This window comes from Phacochoerus africanus, chromosome 9 (assembly GCF_016906955.1).
Source record: "Phacochoerus africanus isolate WHEZ1 chromosome 9, ROS_Pafr_v1, whole genome shotgun sequence".
NCBI classification, from domain to species: domain Eukaryota; kingdom Metazoa; phylum Chordata; class Mammalia; order Artiodactyla; family Suidae; genus Phacochoerus; species Phacochoerus africanus.
The window spans coordinates 106,346,650-106,365,239 of record NC_062552.1 but is presented as its reverse complement, the minus strand read 5'-3'; the positions used below and the strand labels follow the sequence as shown (position 1 = coordinate 106,365,239).

General features: G+C 38.9%; 1 protein-coding gene across 5 annotated transcripts in view; it reads left to right on the top strand.

Moving 5' to 3' along the window:
• CEP128 (centrosomal protein 128) overlaps nt 1–18,590 on the top strand; it is a 424,380-nt gene that overhangs the window by 15,967 nt on the left and 389,823 nt on the right. For 4 of the 5 annotated variants that reach the window (XM_047795264.1, XM_047795266.1, XM_047795265.1 and 1 more), the window contains 3 exons: nt 7,048–7,187; nt 11,800–11,961; nt 13,789–13,875. In XM_047795264.1, the coding sequence (XP_047651220.1) occupies nt 11,815–11,961; nt 13,789–13,875 (234 nt within the window). In that variant the 5' untranslated portion in view covers nt 7,048–7,187; nt 11,800–11,814. The remainder of the gene's footprint in view (nt 1–7,047; nt 7,188–11,799; nt 11,962–13,788; nt 13,876–18,590) is intronic. The other variant, XM_047795267.1, reaches the window with a different exon arrangement.

Below are 18,590 nucleotides of genomic sequence, written 5' to 3'. Positions count from 1 at the left end.
TTATGGTTTTTTGTATTTCTGCTGTATCCGTTGTGATTTCTCCTTTTTCATTTCTAATTTTGGTTATTTGGGTTCTTTCTCTCCTCTTTTTAGTGAGTCTGGCCAGGGGTTTGTTAATTTTGTTTACCTTTTCAAAGAACCAGGCTCTTGGTTTTATTAATTTTCTCTATTGTTTTTTGAGTCTCTATTTTATTGATTTCTTCTTTGATCTTTATAATTTCCTTCCTTCTGCTGACTTTAGGACTTTTTTGTTCTTCTTTTTCTAATTCATTTAGGTGGAGGGTTAAGTTGTCAACTTGGGATCTTTCTTCTTTTTTGAGAAAGGCCTGTATTGCTGTAAATTTCCCTCTGAACACTGCTTTCGCAGCATCCCATAGATTTTGAGCGGTTGTGTCTTCATTATCATTTGTTTCAAGGTAGTTTTTAATTTCCTTCTTGATTTCCTCATTGACCCATTGGTTTTTTAGTAGCATGTTGTTTAGTCTCCATGCAGTAGGTTTTTTCTCTTTCCTTTTCCCATGGTTGATTTCTAATTTCATGGCATTGTGGTCAGAGAAGATACTTGAGATAATTTTTATGCTCCTAAATTTATTGAGATTAGCTTGGTGTCCCCATATGTGGTCGATTCTTGATAATGTTCCATGAGCATTTGAGAAGAATGTGTATTCTGCTTTTTTTGGATGTAGTGTCCTGAAGATATCAATTAAGTCTAACTTTTCTATTGTTTCCTTTAGGATCTCTGTTGCTTTATTGGTTTTCTGTCTAGAGGATCTGTCCATTGATGTGAGGGGGGTATTAAGGTCTCTTAATATGATTGTATTCTCATCAATATCTCCTTTTATGTCTGTTAATATTTGTTGTATGTATCTGGGTGCTCCTGTATTTGGGGCATATATGTTGACGATAGTAACATCCTCTCCTTGGATGGATCCCTTAATCATTAAGTAGTGTCCTTCTTTGTCTTTCTTTATGTCTTTTGTTTTAAAGTCTATTTTGTCTGATATGAGCGTTGCGACTCCTGCTTTTCTGTCATGTCTATTGGCGTGAAATATTTTTCCCCACCCTTTCACTTTTAATCTATATGTATCTTTTGTCCTAAGGTGAGTTTCTTGTAGGCAGCATATTGAAGGTTTTTGCCTTTTTATTCACTCAGCCACTCTGTGTCTTTTGATTGGGGCATTCAGTCCATTGACATTTAAGGTGATAATTGATAGATGATTATTTATTGCCATTTGAACCTCGTGTTCCAGTTGATTCTCCATTCTTCCTTTCTTTTCTTTTCTTTTTTTTTTTTTTTGGTTGGATGGTCTCCTGTTATTATCTGCTTGAGTGTATTTTTTTTTTTCATTTTTTGCAAATGCAATATTTGGTTTTGGCTTGTGGTTGCCCTGTTTTTTAGGTATGCTAACCCCTTCCCATAATTGTGTGTTTTAGCCTGATGGTCCTGTAAGTTCAAACCCTTCATTACTATATTAAAATTAAGAAGAGAAATATACAAACAAACAAAAAGGGTTATTTACTTCCTAACATCCCTTGCCCACAATTTATGGTTTTGATGACACTTTTTAATTTTTTTCTTTTTAATTTTATTTTGTTTGAGGCCTGTTCATGATTAAATCTGTATGCTGGCTTATTTGAGTGACTGCTCTCTGATTGCGGTTTCCTCAGTCCTAGTTCTTCCTCTTCTTCTTCTTTTTTTTTTTCTTTTTTCTTCCCTTTCCTTCCTTTCCTTTTGGTTTAGAGAAGCCCTTTCAATATTTCCTTTAACCTGGGTTTTGTGTTGCAGTATTCTTTAAGTTTTTGTTTGTTGGAAAAAATTTGTATTTCACCTTCTATTTTAAATGATATTCTTGCTGGATAGAGTATTCTAGGTTGCATACTTTTTCCTTTTAGCACTTTAAATATCTCTTGCCATTCCCTCCTGGCCTGTAGTGTTTCTGTAGAGAAGTCAGCTGATATTCTTAAGGGGGTTCCCTTGTAGGTAACATTCTGCTTTTTCTCTTGCTGCCTTTAGGATCCTCTCTTTATCACTAACTTTGCCATTTTTATTATGATGTGTCTTGCTGTGGGTCTATTTGGGTTCAGTTTGTTTGGGGCCCTCTGTGCTTCTTGTATCTTGAACCCAGCATCCTTTAGATTTGGGAAGTTTCCAGTGATAATTTCTTCAAATATATTTTCCATCCCCTTATCTTTTTCTACTCCTTCTGGAATTCCTATTATGCGTAGATTGGCCCGCTTTATATTATCCCATAGGTCTCTTATATTGCTTTCCAGTTTTTTGATTCGGTTTTCTGTCTGTTGACCGGATTGAGTGATTTCCATTATTCTATCTTCCATATCACTGATTTGTTCTTCTGCATTATTCATTCTGGTTTTTACTGCTCTTAGTTCAGGTTGCATCTCTGCAAATGAATGTTCTAGTTTTTCTTGGCTCCTCCTTATATTTTCTAGTTCCTTTCTGAGGGTATCTGCATTACTGTTCATATCTTCTCTTAATTCCTTCAGTATTTTCACTATTTCTCTTTTGAACTCCAGGTCTGTCAGACTGCAGAGATCTGTTTCATTGTTGACTGTTTTAGGTGAGTTCTCCTGTTGGTTTGACTGGGGGTGGTTTCTCTGCTTCTTGATCTTGCTTGTTGTTTTCTTTCTCCTGAGGGAGTTGTACTCTCCGTTATCGGGCAGTGTTTGCCTTGTCACTGCCGTGGAATATTTCCTGAGGGCTGGCGTTGTTGGTCAATCTTTTTTGAGGCAGTGTGGCTTTTCTGGAGTGTTGATGGAGCTAACAGTGTTTCTTTGAAGCAAAGGAGGACTTCCTGAGGGCAGACAGGACTGGGAGGTCCACACCACGATGGTAGCAGATTTCACTTGGTCATGCAGATCTTGCTCTGGTGTTTCTAGGCTGTGGGGTTCTTGCAGGGGGTTGGCGGTGTTGGGCAGCTGTTTCTCAGGAGTGCAGCACCCCCTGGGGGCTGGAGCAGCTGTCTGGGTCACTGAGAACCTAAGAGGCTCTTCCCTAGGGCAGCCCAACTCAGAAGGATGGCCTGAGAATGTAGGCGGATCTTTTCACAGTCTGGCCAAGCTTGTTGCAGCTTTTCTGGGCTGCAGGGGCTCTTCTAGGGGGCTGGTGGTGCTGAGCAGCTATTCCGTGGGAGTGGGGCACCCCCTAGGGGCTTGGGCAGGTAGCAGGGCCCCTGGAAACCCAAGAGGCTCCTCCCCAGGGCAGCCCGACTCAGAAAGACCGTCTGAGATCTTTTCCCGGCTTGGCCAGGCTTGTTGCAGCTTTTCTGGGCTGTAGGGGGTCCTGCCTGGAGCTGGCAGTCGTATACAGCTGATCCACTAAGGCACCCCCTGGGGACTTGGGCGGGTAGCAGGGCCATTGGAAACCGAAGAGGCTCCTCCCCGGGGCAGCCCGACTCAGAAAGACCGTCTGAGATCTTTTCCTGGCTTGGCCGAGCTTGTTGCAGCTTTTCTGGGCTGTAGGGGGTCCTGCCTGGAGCTGGCAGTCCTATGCAGCTGATCCACTAAGGCACCCCCTGGGGGCTTGGGCGGGTAGCAGGGCCATTGGAAACCCAAGAGGCTCCTCCCCGGGGCAGCTCGACTCAGAAAAACCGTCCGGGAATTAGGCAGATCTATTCACTGCCTGGCTAGGCTTGTTCTAGCTTTTCTGGGCTGCAGGCCTTTTCTCGGGGGCTGGTGGTGTTTGGTGCTACTCTGCGGAAGTGTAGCCCCTCCAAAGGGCAAGCAGGCCTTGTGCAGGACAGCCCCTGCGGTGGTAGGCTTCAGGCAATTGTTGAGGCCAGCCCTCCTGGATGGCAGGCAGCCCAGGTTCGGCGAGGGCGTAGGGGGTGGCGGGGGTGGGGGGAGGGGATGCACTGGGAAGCACAGCTTTCAGCTAGCTAGTGGTCCTGTAAGCTTGCTGTGGCGTGGGGGGTATTCTATGGGGACCCACCCCTTCTTCTCTCCCCTCCCCAGCACGGGCACAGACCAGGCTCTTTTCCCAGGTTCCCTCTGATGTGGCTTTCCACTTCCCCACCCCTAGCGTATTGCTCCCTTCCTCTGCGACAGCTTTGTTTTCTAGTCTCCTAGGCAGTCTCTGCCCCGTCAAATGGTTTCTAGACCTCCCAAGCAGTTTCCGCTCTGCCCCGCCCCCCCAGCCCGGGGACTATCTCTGGAGCCTAGGTCTCGGTGCCCAGCCCCCACCCAGGCGTCCCCCGGCCCTTTCTCGGGGACTCACCTCTGGAGCCGAGGTCTCAGTGTCCAGCCCCCACCCAGGCGTCCCCCAGGCCCTTTCCCGGGGACTAACCTCTGGAGCCGAGGACTCGGTGCCCAGCCCCCACCCAGGCGTCTCAATTTTTGGTGACTGTGCCCGTAGTTCAGATGGTCCGTTCGGTTCTTGATCGGCTTTTCCGTACTCCAACTTACTGCTACACTCTTCTCTGCATCTGCAGATTCCTCCGGTTCGTTTGATCTTTCCCCCGTGTAGGTGACTTTCCAGGGTGCGGGATCCCTTTCTCCTCCGCAGTTCCCTTTCGGGAGTGCCCGTCCCGCTCGGATTCACCTTCTCTCACTCTCGTCTTTTTCTCCCGTTCTTTGCCCCCGTAATGTCACGAACTTCTTGCCATTATTGGAATTTAGGTTCCTTCTGCCAGCGATTGGTGCTGTTTCTGTGTGAGTCATTTATTCTGTAGATGGCTTTTTTTTTTTGTTTGTTGCGTTTGTGGGAGAGGGCGAGCGTGTCCCTCTACTCCTCCGCCATCTTGTCCTCTCGCCCATTCCAGTATTTAAGATGTTTCTTTGAGAGAATCAGTTTTTTAATCTAATGTCTGATCCTGAACAAAATTGCAGAGGGAATCATATCTTAATTAAAAAAAAATTCTTTTAGCTTACAAACTCATGAAAAATGATTTCTTTGGTCAACCAGTTCTCTTCAGTATGAAACATTAGAGATTGACATCAAGATCCTGTTTCTTTAGCATTTATTTATTTATTTATTGTCTTTTTAGGGCTACACTTTCGGCATATGGAGGTTCCCTGGCTAGGGGTCTAATTGGAGCTACAGGGGCCAGCCTATACCACAGCCCTAGCAATCGCTGGATCCAAGCCTCATCTGTGGCCTGCACCACAGCTCACAGCAAGGCTGAATCCTTAACCCACTGAGCAAGACCATGGATCCAATCCACTACCTCATGGTTCCTGGTTGGATTCGTTTCCACTGCGCCACTATGGGAACTCCTCTTTAGCTTTTATTTAAACACATTTGCTAGGTTGTCAACCTGTTATAATCTGCTATTTCTGAAGGTGACTTTTATATCTGATTTCTTTCTTTTAAGTATATATTATATTTTTCTTTCTCATTATTCAGTCATTTTAGAAAATTCAGGAAGGATAGAAATGTTTAAGAAATAGAAATCAGCTGTAAACTCTGCATGGTAAATATACTTCTAGTGTATTTTCTTCTGCTTTTATTGTCGCCCTTTCTTTCTCTTCTAAATTTTTATACTGGTTATTTATGTGCATATATTTATGTTTATTACAAAATTGGGATTCATACTTTTATCCTTTGCATTGCTACTAAATGTCTCCAGAAGCTGGGTTTTAATGCCTGTGTGCTTTACATTACATGTATATACTGTATTTTAACCATTCTCTTATAATTTGAAATATATGTTGTTTTTATTTTCTTCCTTTTTTTGTCTTTTGTCTTTTTTTTTGTTGTTGTTGTTGTTGTTGTTGTTGTTGCTATTTCTTGGGCCGCTCCCGCGGCATATGGAGGTTCCCAGGCTAGGGGTTGAATCGGAGCTGCAGCCACCGGCCTACGCCAGAGCCACAGCAACGCGGGATCCGAGCCGCGTCTGCAACCTACACCACAGCTCACGGCAACGCCGGATCGTTAACCCATTGAGCAAGGGCAGGGATCGAACCCGCAACCTCATGGTTCCTAGTCGGATTTGTTAACCACTGCGCCACGACGGGAACTCCTATTTTCTCCCTATTATAACTTCTCACTAAATATCCTTGCATGTAAATTTCTGTATATATTCCAGATGATTTTGTTAGGGTAAACTTTGGAAGTGTAGTTGCTAGGTCAAAGGTAAAAACTGCTCTTGACATACTGCCTGCTGACATCTTAGGCCAAGATAGTAGTGCTCCTTCCTCTACAACCTGGTTAACCATAGCTGTGATTATTAAGGGAAAAAATGGGCTAGAAAAGCATCTCATTGATTATTTATATTTCTTAGGTTAATAGAATATTTTTGCCTGGCCATGAATATATACATATAAATATATGTATATTTTTTAATGTTATGGCTCTCAGAATGCTTTTATCTTTTATCAACATGGAATGAATTGAATTGTTTGGGTACAGTTTCATTGAGGAGAAGATTTTCAGAGGTCTGAATTCTTATTTCCATTGATTCCACTGATATTAGGATAAACAATGCTTTTTTAAAATTAATTTTTTAATTGTAGTACAAAATAGTACATTCTTAGTGGTCAATGAAGAATGTGGAATTGACACTTACTGTTTTGTGCTTCTCTTCCTTAGTTATCTTAAGGGACTCTTGAGAATCGTCTTAATGGCCCTCCATACATTTTACTCTAGGTTCTGATGATGTGGCATGAGCCTTTTGCCAACTCTAGTGGCCACTCCTTTCTCATTTGTTTCTCTCTTCTCCATCATCTCCATGACTGGGGAGTGCTGGTATTGGCTGTTGGCACCTTTTGGTAAGGTTATGCTTCTGCCACTGTGGCTGCCTTCTGCATTGTGACACTTAGGGTCAGGCGCTCTCTGTTAGCAGTAAGAGGCATGTTGGACCTTTGAATTGTCAGAAATAGTTATATAAAGTGCTAAGTTTTTATCAAAAATGAACTATTAATCTAATTTCTATTTTTTGTTGTAATCAAATTCTATGTTTTAGTTCAACATTATGACACTATGTAACTGAAGTCCTTTTATATGCCATAAAAGTAAATGTTTCATATGCTATTAAAAAAAAAAACAAAATTCTCCAATATATCTCACCTTAAATCTTCATATTTCTGCAGGAGTTCCATCAGATGCAAAAGTTTGAACATCTTTTATTGCTCAAAGTAATTGAAATTAAAAGCTGAAGACTTTGTGAACTAGCGAAATTCATGCCAGAAAGTGTGATTTTATTTCATTAAAAGTATGTAATTCTTACGGGGTAAGTGAGAGATCTTTTTTTTTTTTTTTTGTATTATGTGACAATTATAGATAATTTAGTTAATGCTGTTCTTAATTTTATATAATGCTGCTGAGACTTTACATTTTTAAGTTAATTCAGATACCCAATATCTTCACTTGTTAATATTTATCAACTGATTATAATGTGAGTTCCATTAAGAAAGACTGGGAGGTACATATGCCTGTGGTAAAAGCATAAAAGTATGGTGTGGAGAGTTAAACATAAAATCATTTTAATAGTTATCTCATAGGAGGTGGAACAAGAATAGGAATAGTATTAGGTGGCAGGGAGGGTGTTTGTTATAGTGTCCTAAATATTTTATTAAAAATATTAGAAGCACACCTGTCATAATAGAAAATGATAATATTAGAAATATGTTCTTATAAAATAATAGGGAAATAACATGATAGAATGAGAGTATTAGAAAAATAGAAATAGAAAAGAATAGTATTCTAGGTAGTAATGCATGCTTATTGTATTATTCTCTATACTATTTTATAAATTTTTCAAATTATTAAAAATAGCACTATTTGTAGTCAAGTTGAAACTCAAATTGTTTCTATTCATTAGAGTCTGATATACAATTTATATCCATTGAAGTTATGTGTAGGTAACTGATTATTAAATTTTAGTATTTTGTTCCTTTTAAATCCTCTTACTTGTTCTCATCAACAACCATTGCAGTTAATGTCTGGCTTTTTCTTTTTGCTTTTTTTAAGATTTATTTATTTATTTGGCCACACCCATGACATGTGGAAGTTCCCAGGCCAGGAATTGAATCCACACCACAGCAGTTACCCAAGCTGCAATGACGATGTCGGTTCCTTAACCAGCTGCACCACCAGAGAACTCCAACATCTGACTTTTTCATTGTTACCTTATTATTCTGCCTGATATCTTAATGCCAATTTAGTTTCCAGAATTATGACTTATTAAAATGAAACTTACCGTACTTTTTTTTTTTTTCTTTTTACAGCCACACCCGCAGCATATGAAAGTTCCCAGGCTAGGGGTTGAATCAGAGCTGCTGGTCTATGCCACAGCCACAGTAACACCAGATCTGATGTTAGGTGAGGCCAGGGATCGAACCTGCATCCTCATGGATACCAGTAGGGTTCTTAACCCACTGAGCTACAATGGGAACTTTTATTATGCTTTAGTTATAGAAATTTGACAGATCCAGGCCTAATTATTATTTTCTATTATGTAAGAGATAGTGGGAATAAGGAAATAAAAACCCCTTTATTCTGAGGCCAGTGGTTTGCTTTGTTTCCAGGCTCTTTGTATGTAGCATAGATGTGTCACTTAGTTTTTTTCGTGGTGCCTAATAAAGGCTTCATATTATTAGTTTTTTTTCTTTTTTTGTCTTTTTAGGTCCATACGTGCGACATATGGAAGTTCTCAGGCTAGGGGTCGAATTGCAGCTGTAGCTGCTGGCCTATGCCACAGCCACAGCAACACCAGATCTGAGCTGCATCTGTGACCTACACCATAGCTGACAGCAACACCAGATCCTCAACCCACTGAGTGAGGCCAGGGATCAAACCTGTGTCCTCATGGATATTAGATTCATTGCCTCTGAGCCACGACAGGAACTCCCATATTATTAGTTTATTTCCACTGCCCCCACCACCTCTCCAATAGTTTTATGCTTAAATGAAATGAGAGGAAGTTGAGGGGTCTGTAGACATATATGAACCATGGCTTGCTGCTGCCTTTCATGATTTTTACTGACTGTTGAGCTTGTTCACAATTAGTGTTTAGAGGAAGCAGAGCAGAGTGGAATGAAGAGAATACTGAAGATAGACAAGCCTGGCTGAATGCTGGGTTTGCATCCTGGGTCTGCTACTTATTATCACTGTATGGGGTTGGACTTGTTACTTAATATCTTCCCCTCAGCATCCTTTATAGGTTAGAGGTTAATGATGCCTATTTTATTTTATTTTTGTCTTTTTTTGCTATTTCTTGGGCCGCTCCCGCGGCATATGGAGGTTCCCAGGCTAGGGGTTGAATCGGAGCTGCAGCCACCGGCCTACACCAGAGCCACAGCAACGCGGGATCCGAGCCGCGTCTGCAACCTACACCACAGCTCACGGCAACGCCGGATCGTTAACCCACTGAGCAAGGGCAGGGACTGAACCCGCAACCTCATGGTTCCTAGTCGGATTCGTTAACCACTGCGCCACAACGGGAACTCCAAATGATGCCTATTTTAATAGGTTGTTATGAGAAATAAATTATATTGTCTATGTGAGTGTCTGTATAGTATCTAGCATTGTAGCAGGCTCTCAGAAAATGTTGATTTTTCTTGCTTTCACTGATGGAAAATGTTGGAAAGCACTTTAACTTAGAGTAAACAATTTTAGGTCATGTGGCATAGATTATGAATGTGTTCATGTGCATGTGCATGCACATAAATACACACATGCACAAGTGATTTCCTAAGTTTATTTTTAATTATTATTATTATTATTATTTTTATTACTTTTGTGATTTCCTAAGTTTAAAAGGTGAACTTTGGAGTTCCTATCATGGCTCCGCAGTAACGAACCCAAATAGTGTGCGTGAGGATGTGGGTTCAATCCCTGGCCCTGCTCAGTGGGTTAAGGATCTTTTGTTGCCATGAGCTCTGGTGTAGATCAGAGACATGGTTCAGGTCTGGAGTTGTTATGGCTGTGGTGTAGGCCAGCAGCTGTCGTTCTGATTCGACACCTAGCCTGGGATCTTACATATGCTGCAGGTGTGGCCCTAAAAAGACCAAAAAAAAAAAAAAGGCAAACGGATGAACTTGACATTTAAGATTTTTTTTGTTGTTAAATTTATTCTTTTGGACTTAAGCAGTGATGATCCTGGAAAAGCATAATCAAACAATTGCTTCAGCTTTTGTTTCTTGTTCATGTTTCCTGATGTCTGAGTGAGCTACATCATGGGCAATATACTTTTGTACTTCTGGACAGGAGAAGAGGGGCAAGAACCAGAGAAAGCAGGTGTGGAAAGAGGTTGAGCAGCCTGGGCAGAGGAGAGGCTTGAGTCTGAGAGATGTTCTGTAGGCCTGTCTCAGATAGTTTGAAGAAATTGGATGTTTCATTGATTGTTTTTCTGGTGCTACAAGGAAAGACTATATTTCACTTTGAGAAACATAAACTTACAGCAGGCTTCCTTGCTTATTTATCTTTTTGTTTAGTTTTTTATTTTGTTTTAAAAACATGACTACTTTCATTAAATGCTCTAGGATCTGTACATATTCAGCAAAGTGTGTACTGATTTGCTTTATTTGCTTTAGATGTATGGTCATGTACTTCCCAGATGCATTCAGAATAAAGATCCCAAAATTCTAGAATATTCTAGATTATTATTATTATTACCTTTTTGTCTTTTTGCCTCTTCTAGGGCTGCTCCTGTGGCATATGGAGGTTCCCAGGCTAGGGGTCTAATCGGAGCTGTAGCTGCCAGCCTACGCTAGAGCCACAGCAACGCCAGATCTGAGCCGCGTCTGTGACCTACACCACAGCTAACGGCAACGCCGGATCCTTAACCCACTGAACAAGGCCAGGGATCGAACCCACAACCTCATGGTTCTGAGTCAGATTCGTTAACCACTGTGCCATGACGGGAACTCCCAGAATATTCTAGATTATTGAAGAGAGGTTTTATCACACTGTATTGAGAAAGCCAGCAAACTAGCCATATAGATTTTAGGAAGATTATAACAATTAATGTTAAAATAAAAATTAAATTAACTTTCTGTTAAGCAGAAAATGAAATTATTGGAATACTCAATAAACTTTCACTTTTGATTAATTGAATTTTCTCTGATACTTCTTCGTTACAAATATATTTCATTTCTTCAACTTTTATAAAAGGTTTTCTGAAACTTTTGAGATTGTCTTCCATGAAATAGTTTTCTTTTTCATTAGATTAAAAAGTGAGATAAAGATAGGAGGGAAGCATAGAGACTTGTAGTGATGATATTCAGGATGTTTGGCTTTCTATTTTGGTAGACACTGAAGATGCCATCTTTTCACATATTTGTTATTATAGAATTTATATCTGTTCTAGCATTTGTTTACTGTATTTTAAATTAAAGCATATGAGAGTGTTCACTCTGCACTGAATGGGATTCTCTTATTTTCTGAGGAATTGCTCTCTTAAAACAGAAAAGACAAAGGAGGGAGAATTACATGTGGAAGTCACTTGTGTTCAAGTTATGTATTAGAAAGTTATCATATGCTAAAGGATTAATGTAATAAATGCTTAAAAGATCAAAAAAGTAAATAGTTAAATTAATCTTTCTCTCTCTCTTTTTTTTTAATGGCCACAGCCACAGCATATGGAAGTTCTGGGCCAAGGACTGAATCCAGGCTGTAGCTGTGACCTAGGCAGTAGCTGCGATCTATGCTACAGTTATGGTGAGGCCAGATCCTTTAACCCACTGTATTGGGCTGGGGATCAAACCCGTGCTTCTGCAGTGACTTGAGCTGCTGCAGTTGGATTCTTAACCCAGTGTGCCAGAGTGGGAACTCCTAAATGAATCTCTTGCTTCTCTACTGTTTACCATTTGGTTGACTTTGATCTGGAATTTTTTTAAAAGGAGTTTTGTACATCAATGGCTGAATCCTCCAGTGATTCAGACCACTTCTGCTCTCGTGACCGATTGAGTCGATGGGCTGCCAGTTCATTACAAAGGGAAACTCGAAATCGTCATACTGCAGATGTTACCGAGAAAGTCAACACTATAACAAGTACTTTACAGGTTAGTTTAGCAATGGTTGCATGAAATGAATTTTAATTAGTTAGTTTTGGATAGTGCATTGAGGTTTTTTTTTTTTTTTTTTCTCCCGTGGTAGCAAATCATCACAAAACAAATGTCTAAAAAAACTCAGGAATTTATTTTCTTATGGTTCTGTAGACCAGAATCTGACACTGGTCTCATTGGACTAAAATCAGGATGTCTGTAGGGGCTTTATTCCTTTCTGGAGGCCCTAGGGGAATATCTGTTCCTTTTCCAGCTTTGAGAGGCTGTCCATCTTCCTCTTCAAAGCCAATAATGGTGGGTTGAGCCCGTAACATCATATCACTCTGATTACTTTTGTGCTTCCCTCTGCAGCTTTTTTTCTTCCTTTTTTGGTTGCACTTGTGGCGTATGGATGTTCCTTGGCCAGGGAATCAAATCTGAATAGCATCTGTGACCTACACCACAGCTGTGGCAACACCAAATGCTTAACCCACTATACCACGCTGGGGAATTGAACTGGCAACACCACAGAGACAGGGTGGATCATTAACCTACTGTGCCACAATGGGAACATCCGCTCTTCCATTTTTAAGGATGCTTGTGATTACTTTGGGTCCACCTAAAATCCAGGATAATCTCCCCATTTCATGGTCCTTAACTTAATCATATCTGCAAGATTTTTTTGCCTTATAAGGTAATACATAAACAGGTTCAAGGGATTAGGACTCGGACATCTGTGGGGCCATTATTCTGTCTAACACAGTCAGTAAAGATATTTGAACTATATGATAGGTTGTGGAGATGTTTTAGAGTAAGGCAGTATTTCCAAATAAAATAGTGTGTGAATTAAACTAATAGGAATTACCATAGTTTAGCTTCTTGTGGACATGTGCATTGAAAAGAGTTGCTCTATTTTGGGTAGATGAATTATTCATGGATGGCTTATACTGAGATGCCATTTTTATTTAGAGGCTAATTTTGACAATGTTTGGAAATTTGAGTGGAAGCAGTTTACATCCTCTGCAAAGAAAGAATTTCAGAAAGGAGGAGGGGAAGGTTATCACACTGGGAAAAAAGAAAATTTAGAAATAGAGTTTTTTTTCCTACCCTTTAATCTCTTACTTCTGTTTTGCTTGGATAAGCATGGATTTTGGCTTTCAGTTGTTTTGGGTTAGTATGCTTAAATAAGAAAAGGCTAATTTCTGGTGGAGAAACCATAATTTGATTTAAAACTCAGAAGCCTCCTTCTATTTAAACTTAGTTAAATTAATATAACATTGGAGTTTTAGAGTACAAATCCTTGTACTTTCTGATCAGTGAGACATATTAGTAAGTACATATTTATGAAAGAAACGCCTCCATTCAACACTCAGGTGCAATCTAGAATATTTAGGTAGAAACCATTTTTATTGTAGTTAGAAACAAATTTGTTGTTTATAGCTAAAGATTAAAGGATACTTTGTTTTCTCCTAATGAAGTTCTGAGGTGCAGTAATAATTGAAATAACACTAAATAATAGTTTTCTTCTCTTGTCTCTTGAACACAGATTTGTTCTCTCAGGATTTCTTTTTTATAAAAAGGATGTGAATTAGTTGAGGTGCACAAATTGATAATGAGGAGTCTTAAATTATGTGCTTGAAGTTTCATACAAGTAAATTACATATGGATTTGAGTGCTGTTAATAAGGTTTATTTGATATTTAAAAAGTATATTGATATCCAATTTAATTATAATATAAATTGTATGTTTTGCAAATGGTTGACCTAGCTGTTTCATATTTGGCTAAGATAAATTGGGAAAAATATTATTTGGAGCAATCAACAAATTTTATTTTCTATTTTTTAGGACACCAGTCGGAACCTGAGACAAGTTGACCAGATGCTGGGACAGTATCGAGAATATAGTAATGGACAGGCGGGTGCTATAGAAAATGTAAGAATGTTTATATATGTTTGCATTTTCTTTTATCCACCTTTTTGGAAATTCAGTTGTTGAGGAATAAGGATGTGAGATAAAGGAGATAACCATTGTGAACAGCTTTAGCTTATAGACTGCGTTATTATTTTGTAGTTTAAATTTGGGTTAGCTTATCAGATGGATTGCCAAATAGTTTATATAGATTAGATTCTATTGAATTTGAAAGCTTTAAATCAGAGGGGATACAAGACTTAATAAATTGAACCATGGATAACCCTCATGGGGAGTTAAGAGTTTTAAGGATGGTTTTATTTATTTGTTTGTTTGTTTATTTTTATGTTTAACACTGTTTATCTTGTTGGGGAAATACTTACAAAGTCATTGGCAGTCCCAAATATTCCCACATGGATTGTTTGCAAAGGGAGGTTTTGTGTGGTGAGGAACCCTGGGAAGAAGAGCCCACTGTTTCTCAGGCTGCAGGGATTGGAAAGTGGTGAGTGGTGCAGAGTGCTGACTCGGGCCCCCGGAGGTAGTTCCGGGATCTCCTACTGAGAGGGGACAATTTTCTTTCACTGGTCCGCACTGAGAGGTGGTGGCCATCACTCTACAGTGAGGTCCTGCCTTGGGATATAGACCTGGCTTTGCTGCTGCATTTACCAGGGGTAGCCCACCCATCCTCTGTGCACCTGCCTTTTCTCACCTGTAGAGACAGGGATGGTTTAATTTAAAGTAAGACATGCTCATTGCTTAAATAGAAAAAAATAGTGGAACTTCTATTTTGAAGCTCTTTTTAGTCCCACTCGAAAGAGGTAGCAATTATGATAGTTTCTTGTTTCTCTTCCCAAACATTTACTATGCCTGTATAAGTAGACATGTGATTGCTTTAAAATCTAGCATCCTGGAGTTCCTGTCATGGCATAGTATCTGTGAGGGTGCTGGTTGGACCCCTGGACTTGCTCAGTGGGTTAAGGATCTGGTGTTGCCACAAGATTTGGCGAAGGTCGCAGATATGGCTAGGATCATGTGTGGCTGTGGTATAGGCCTCAGCTCCAGCTCCGATTTGACCCCTAGCCTGGGAGTTTCCATACGCCATAGGTGTAGTCATAAAAAAGGAAAACAAATAAACAAAAACCTAGCATCCTATAAAATATAATGTTATGAAACTTTCATTTAATAATGTATATTACATAATTTTCATATGCTGCAGTAGCTCTTCCTCATTATTTTAAAGTTATAATATTTCATATAGATATATCTAGGTTTTGCCTGTTGATATAAACAGTGCAATAGTGCCTTTTATTACACATATGTTTTTGTATGTAATCATATATAATTCTTGAAAGTATGGAGTTCCTGGGTCCAAGGATATGTACACTTGAAAATTTCCTAGATCTTTCAGAATTGCCCTTTCAAAGATGTGCCAATTTATGCTTACTTCATATGGGAATATAAGCTGCAAAGATAACATGGAATTCTGTGATTAAAATGAATATTTTTTATTAACATTTTCTTTTTTTGCTTTTCAGGGCCACACTTAAGGCATATGGAATTTCCCAGGCTAGGGGTTGAATCGGAGCTCCCAACTTCTGGCCTATACCACAGCCACACTTGGGATCTGAGCCATGTCTGCAATTTACACCATATGTCATAGCAGCGCTGGATCCTTAACACACTGAGTGAGGCTAGGGATCAAACCTGCATCCACTTGGAACTAGTCGTGTTTGTAACCTGCCGAGGCACAACAAGAAATCCCTTATTAATATTTTCTAATTCTCTTATTTCCTTCTTTTGAAATTTGCTAACTCATCTTCTTTAAACTCTTGGAAAACCAATTAAATTGATTCCTTCATATTTCCACTTATGATTATGCACTCTAATAAGACTGGTGTTATATGTTTACTCTAATGAATTTTATATACATATCTGTGCTGTACTGGGTTGTCATATAAGTCCCAAGTTTAACTGATGATTTGTTATTTTCTTTTTACAAAGCAAAAGTGTAGTCATCATTATTGGCTTGTAATTGGAAGCTAATAGCTTGAGCACAGGGAACATACTTTCTCTTATAAGGTTTTCTACTACTTTCACTTAGAAAATGAACTTGAATTTTCATGCATCTATAAAATTTTTATGATTTATGATGTATTTGCCGATGGAGCCATAGATTTTATATATTTGGGTAGCTCACAAAATGTTTTAGATTTAACTACCTTATTAATAATGGGAGTTAATTCTTTGCTCTTTAATTTATTAGTAAAAAATTAAAAACATTAACTAGTAGCAGGGAACAAATCTACTTTGTCAGACTCAATTTTAGATGCTTTCTTATGGTGATAAATTTCCTTTGAATTGAGTAATTGGGAAATAAAACTATGTATTAGAGAAACTTCTATACAGGTAAGCTTTTAAAACATAAGATGTGTTCTACTATGGCATTAAGCCTCTATGGTAGACCTAGAATTGAATAATATTGACCTCTGGGGGAATAGTTTTATACATGGGAAGTAAATAAACTCAACAGATACTTCATTTCCATCTGAGTTGTAAGTACATAGAATATAAAGTCACTCATTAAAAATAGGACACAGGAGAACAGGATTCTTTCCTTTTACTTCAGGTGTTTTTGTCTGTTCTAGAGTCTCCTACTTAGTTTCCCCAAATTTTCCCTCTTAAAATCGTTGATTCTCCATGCCAGAGGAGAATGTCATTGATTGCCTTATATTATTCTCCCTTGATAGAGCAATGATTTTCACCCTACCACCTGTAAGTTACCTGGTGGAGAACCTGCCGTAATCTATGGAAGCATGTGCCACTCAGAAAGAGTATTTGTCACAACAAGCAAATCTAATGAGCTGCTCAATTAAAATTGCTTTCTTAGCATTAAAATACTTACTGTTATGAAATATGACAATAAAATGAGCACACATAAAAGTGAGTGTATGTAATATGCCAACTATCATGTGATTTATCTGATCTATTTATATAACGTCCTTTAAATAATGGTAACACTATCCTCTTTTTTAAGATTTTTAATCAGTGTGTGTTCTGTTTAGGGAGGGACTGTGGAGAGATATTTTTTGTTTGTTTTTGAGACTATGCTCTATCCAACTCATACACGTTCTCTTATTGTGGAACCTGCTATTTTTTTTTTTTTTTTTTGGCAGATAGGTTAATCCATTTATTGTTAGTATTATTTTATTGAGGTATAGTTGATTTACAGTGTTGTGTTAGTTTCTGGTGTAGAGCATAGTGATTCACTTTCATATTCTTTTCTCTTACAGTTTATTATAGGATATTGAATACAGTTCCTTGTGCTATATATTAGGACCTTATTATTTATCTGTTTTGTATATAGTAGTTTATATCTGCTAATCCCAGACTCCTAATTTATCTCTTCCCCTTCATTTCCTTTTGGTAACCAGAAGTTTGTTTTCTATGTCCGTGAGTCTGCTTCTTCTTCTTTTTTTATCTTTTTTTTTTCGTCTTTTTGCCTTTTCTAGAGTTGCTCCCTTGGCATATGGAGGTTCCCAGGCTAGGGATCAAATCAGAGCTGTAGCTGCCGGCCTATGCCACAGCCATAGCAACATGGGATCCGAGCTGTGTCTGCAACCTACACCACAGCTCAATGGCAACACCGGATCCTTAACCCATTGAGTGAGGCCAGCAATTGAACCTGTGTCTTCATGGATACTAGTGAGATTCATTTCTGCTGAGCTATGATGGAAACTCCTAGATTTTTTAATGATGGCAATTCAGACTGGTGTGAGGTTGTACCTCATTGTAGTTTTGATTTGCATTCCTCTAATAATTTGCATTCCTCTATTAATGTTGAGTGTCTTTCCATGTGCTTATTGGTATGTATTCTTTGGAGAAATGTCTATTTAGATATTCTGCCCCTTAGTTGATTGTGTTTTTTTGTTATTGAGTTGTTTGAGCTGTTTGTTTATTTTGGAAATTAAGCCCTTTTGGTCATATTGTTTGCAGATATTTTCTGCCATTCTGTAGGTTGTCTTTTCATTTTGTTTATGGTTTCCTTTGCTGTACAAAAGCTTATAATTTGTTTCTGTCCAATTTATTTATTGTTCTTATTTCTATTGCCTTGGGAGACTGACCTAAGAAAACACTGGTATGATTTATGTCAGAGAATGTTTTGCCTATGTTCTCTTGTAGGAGTTTTATGATGTTATGTCTTATATTTAAGTCTTTCAGCCATTTTGAATTTATCTTGGTCTATGGTTTGAGGGAGGGTTCTAATTTCATTGATTTACATATAGCTGTCCAGCTATCCCAGCACCACTTACTGAAGAGTACTGAATTCTCTGTTATATGTTCCTGCCTCCTTTATCAGAGATTAATTGACTGTAGGTGAATGAGTTTATTTCTAGGCTTTCTGTTCTGTCCCATTGATCCACATACCTGTTTTTTTGTGTTAATACTATGCTGTTTTTGTTTGTTTGTTTAGGGTTTTAAAATTTTATTTAAAATTTTATTTATTTATTTATTTATTTATTTTGGCTGTACTTGCAAAATAAGTTCCCAGGCCAGGAATCAAACCTGCACAGCAGTGACCTGAGTCACAGCAATGACAATGCTGGATCCCTAACACACTGAGCCACCAGGGAACTCTAATACCATACTGTTTTGATTGCTGTGGCTTTGTTGTATTTTCTGAAGTCTGAGAGGGTTATACCACTTATTTTGTTCTTTTTCCTCAGGATTGCTTTGACAAT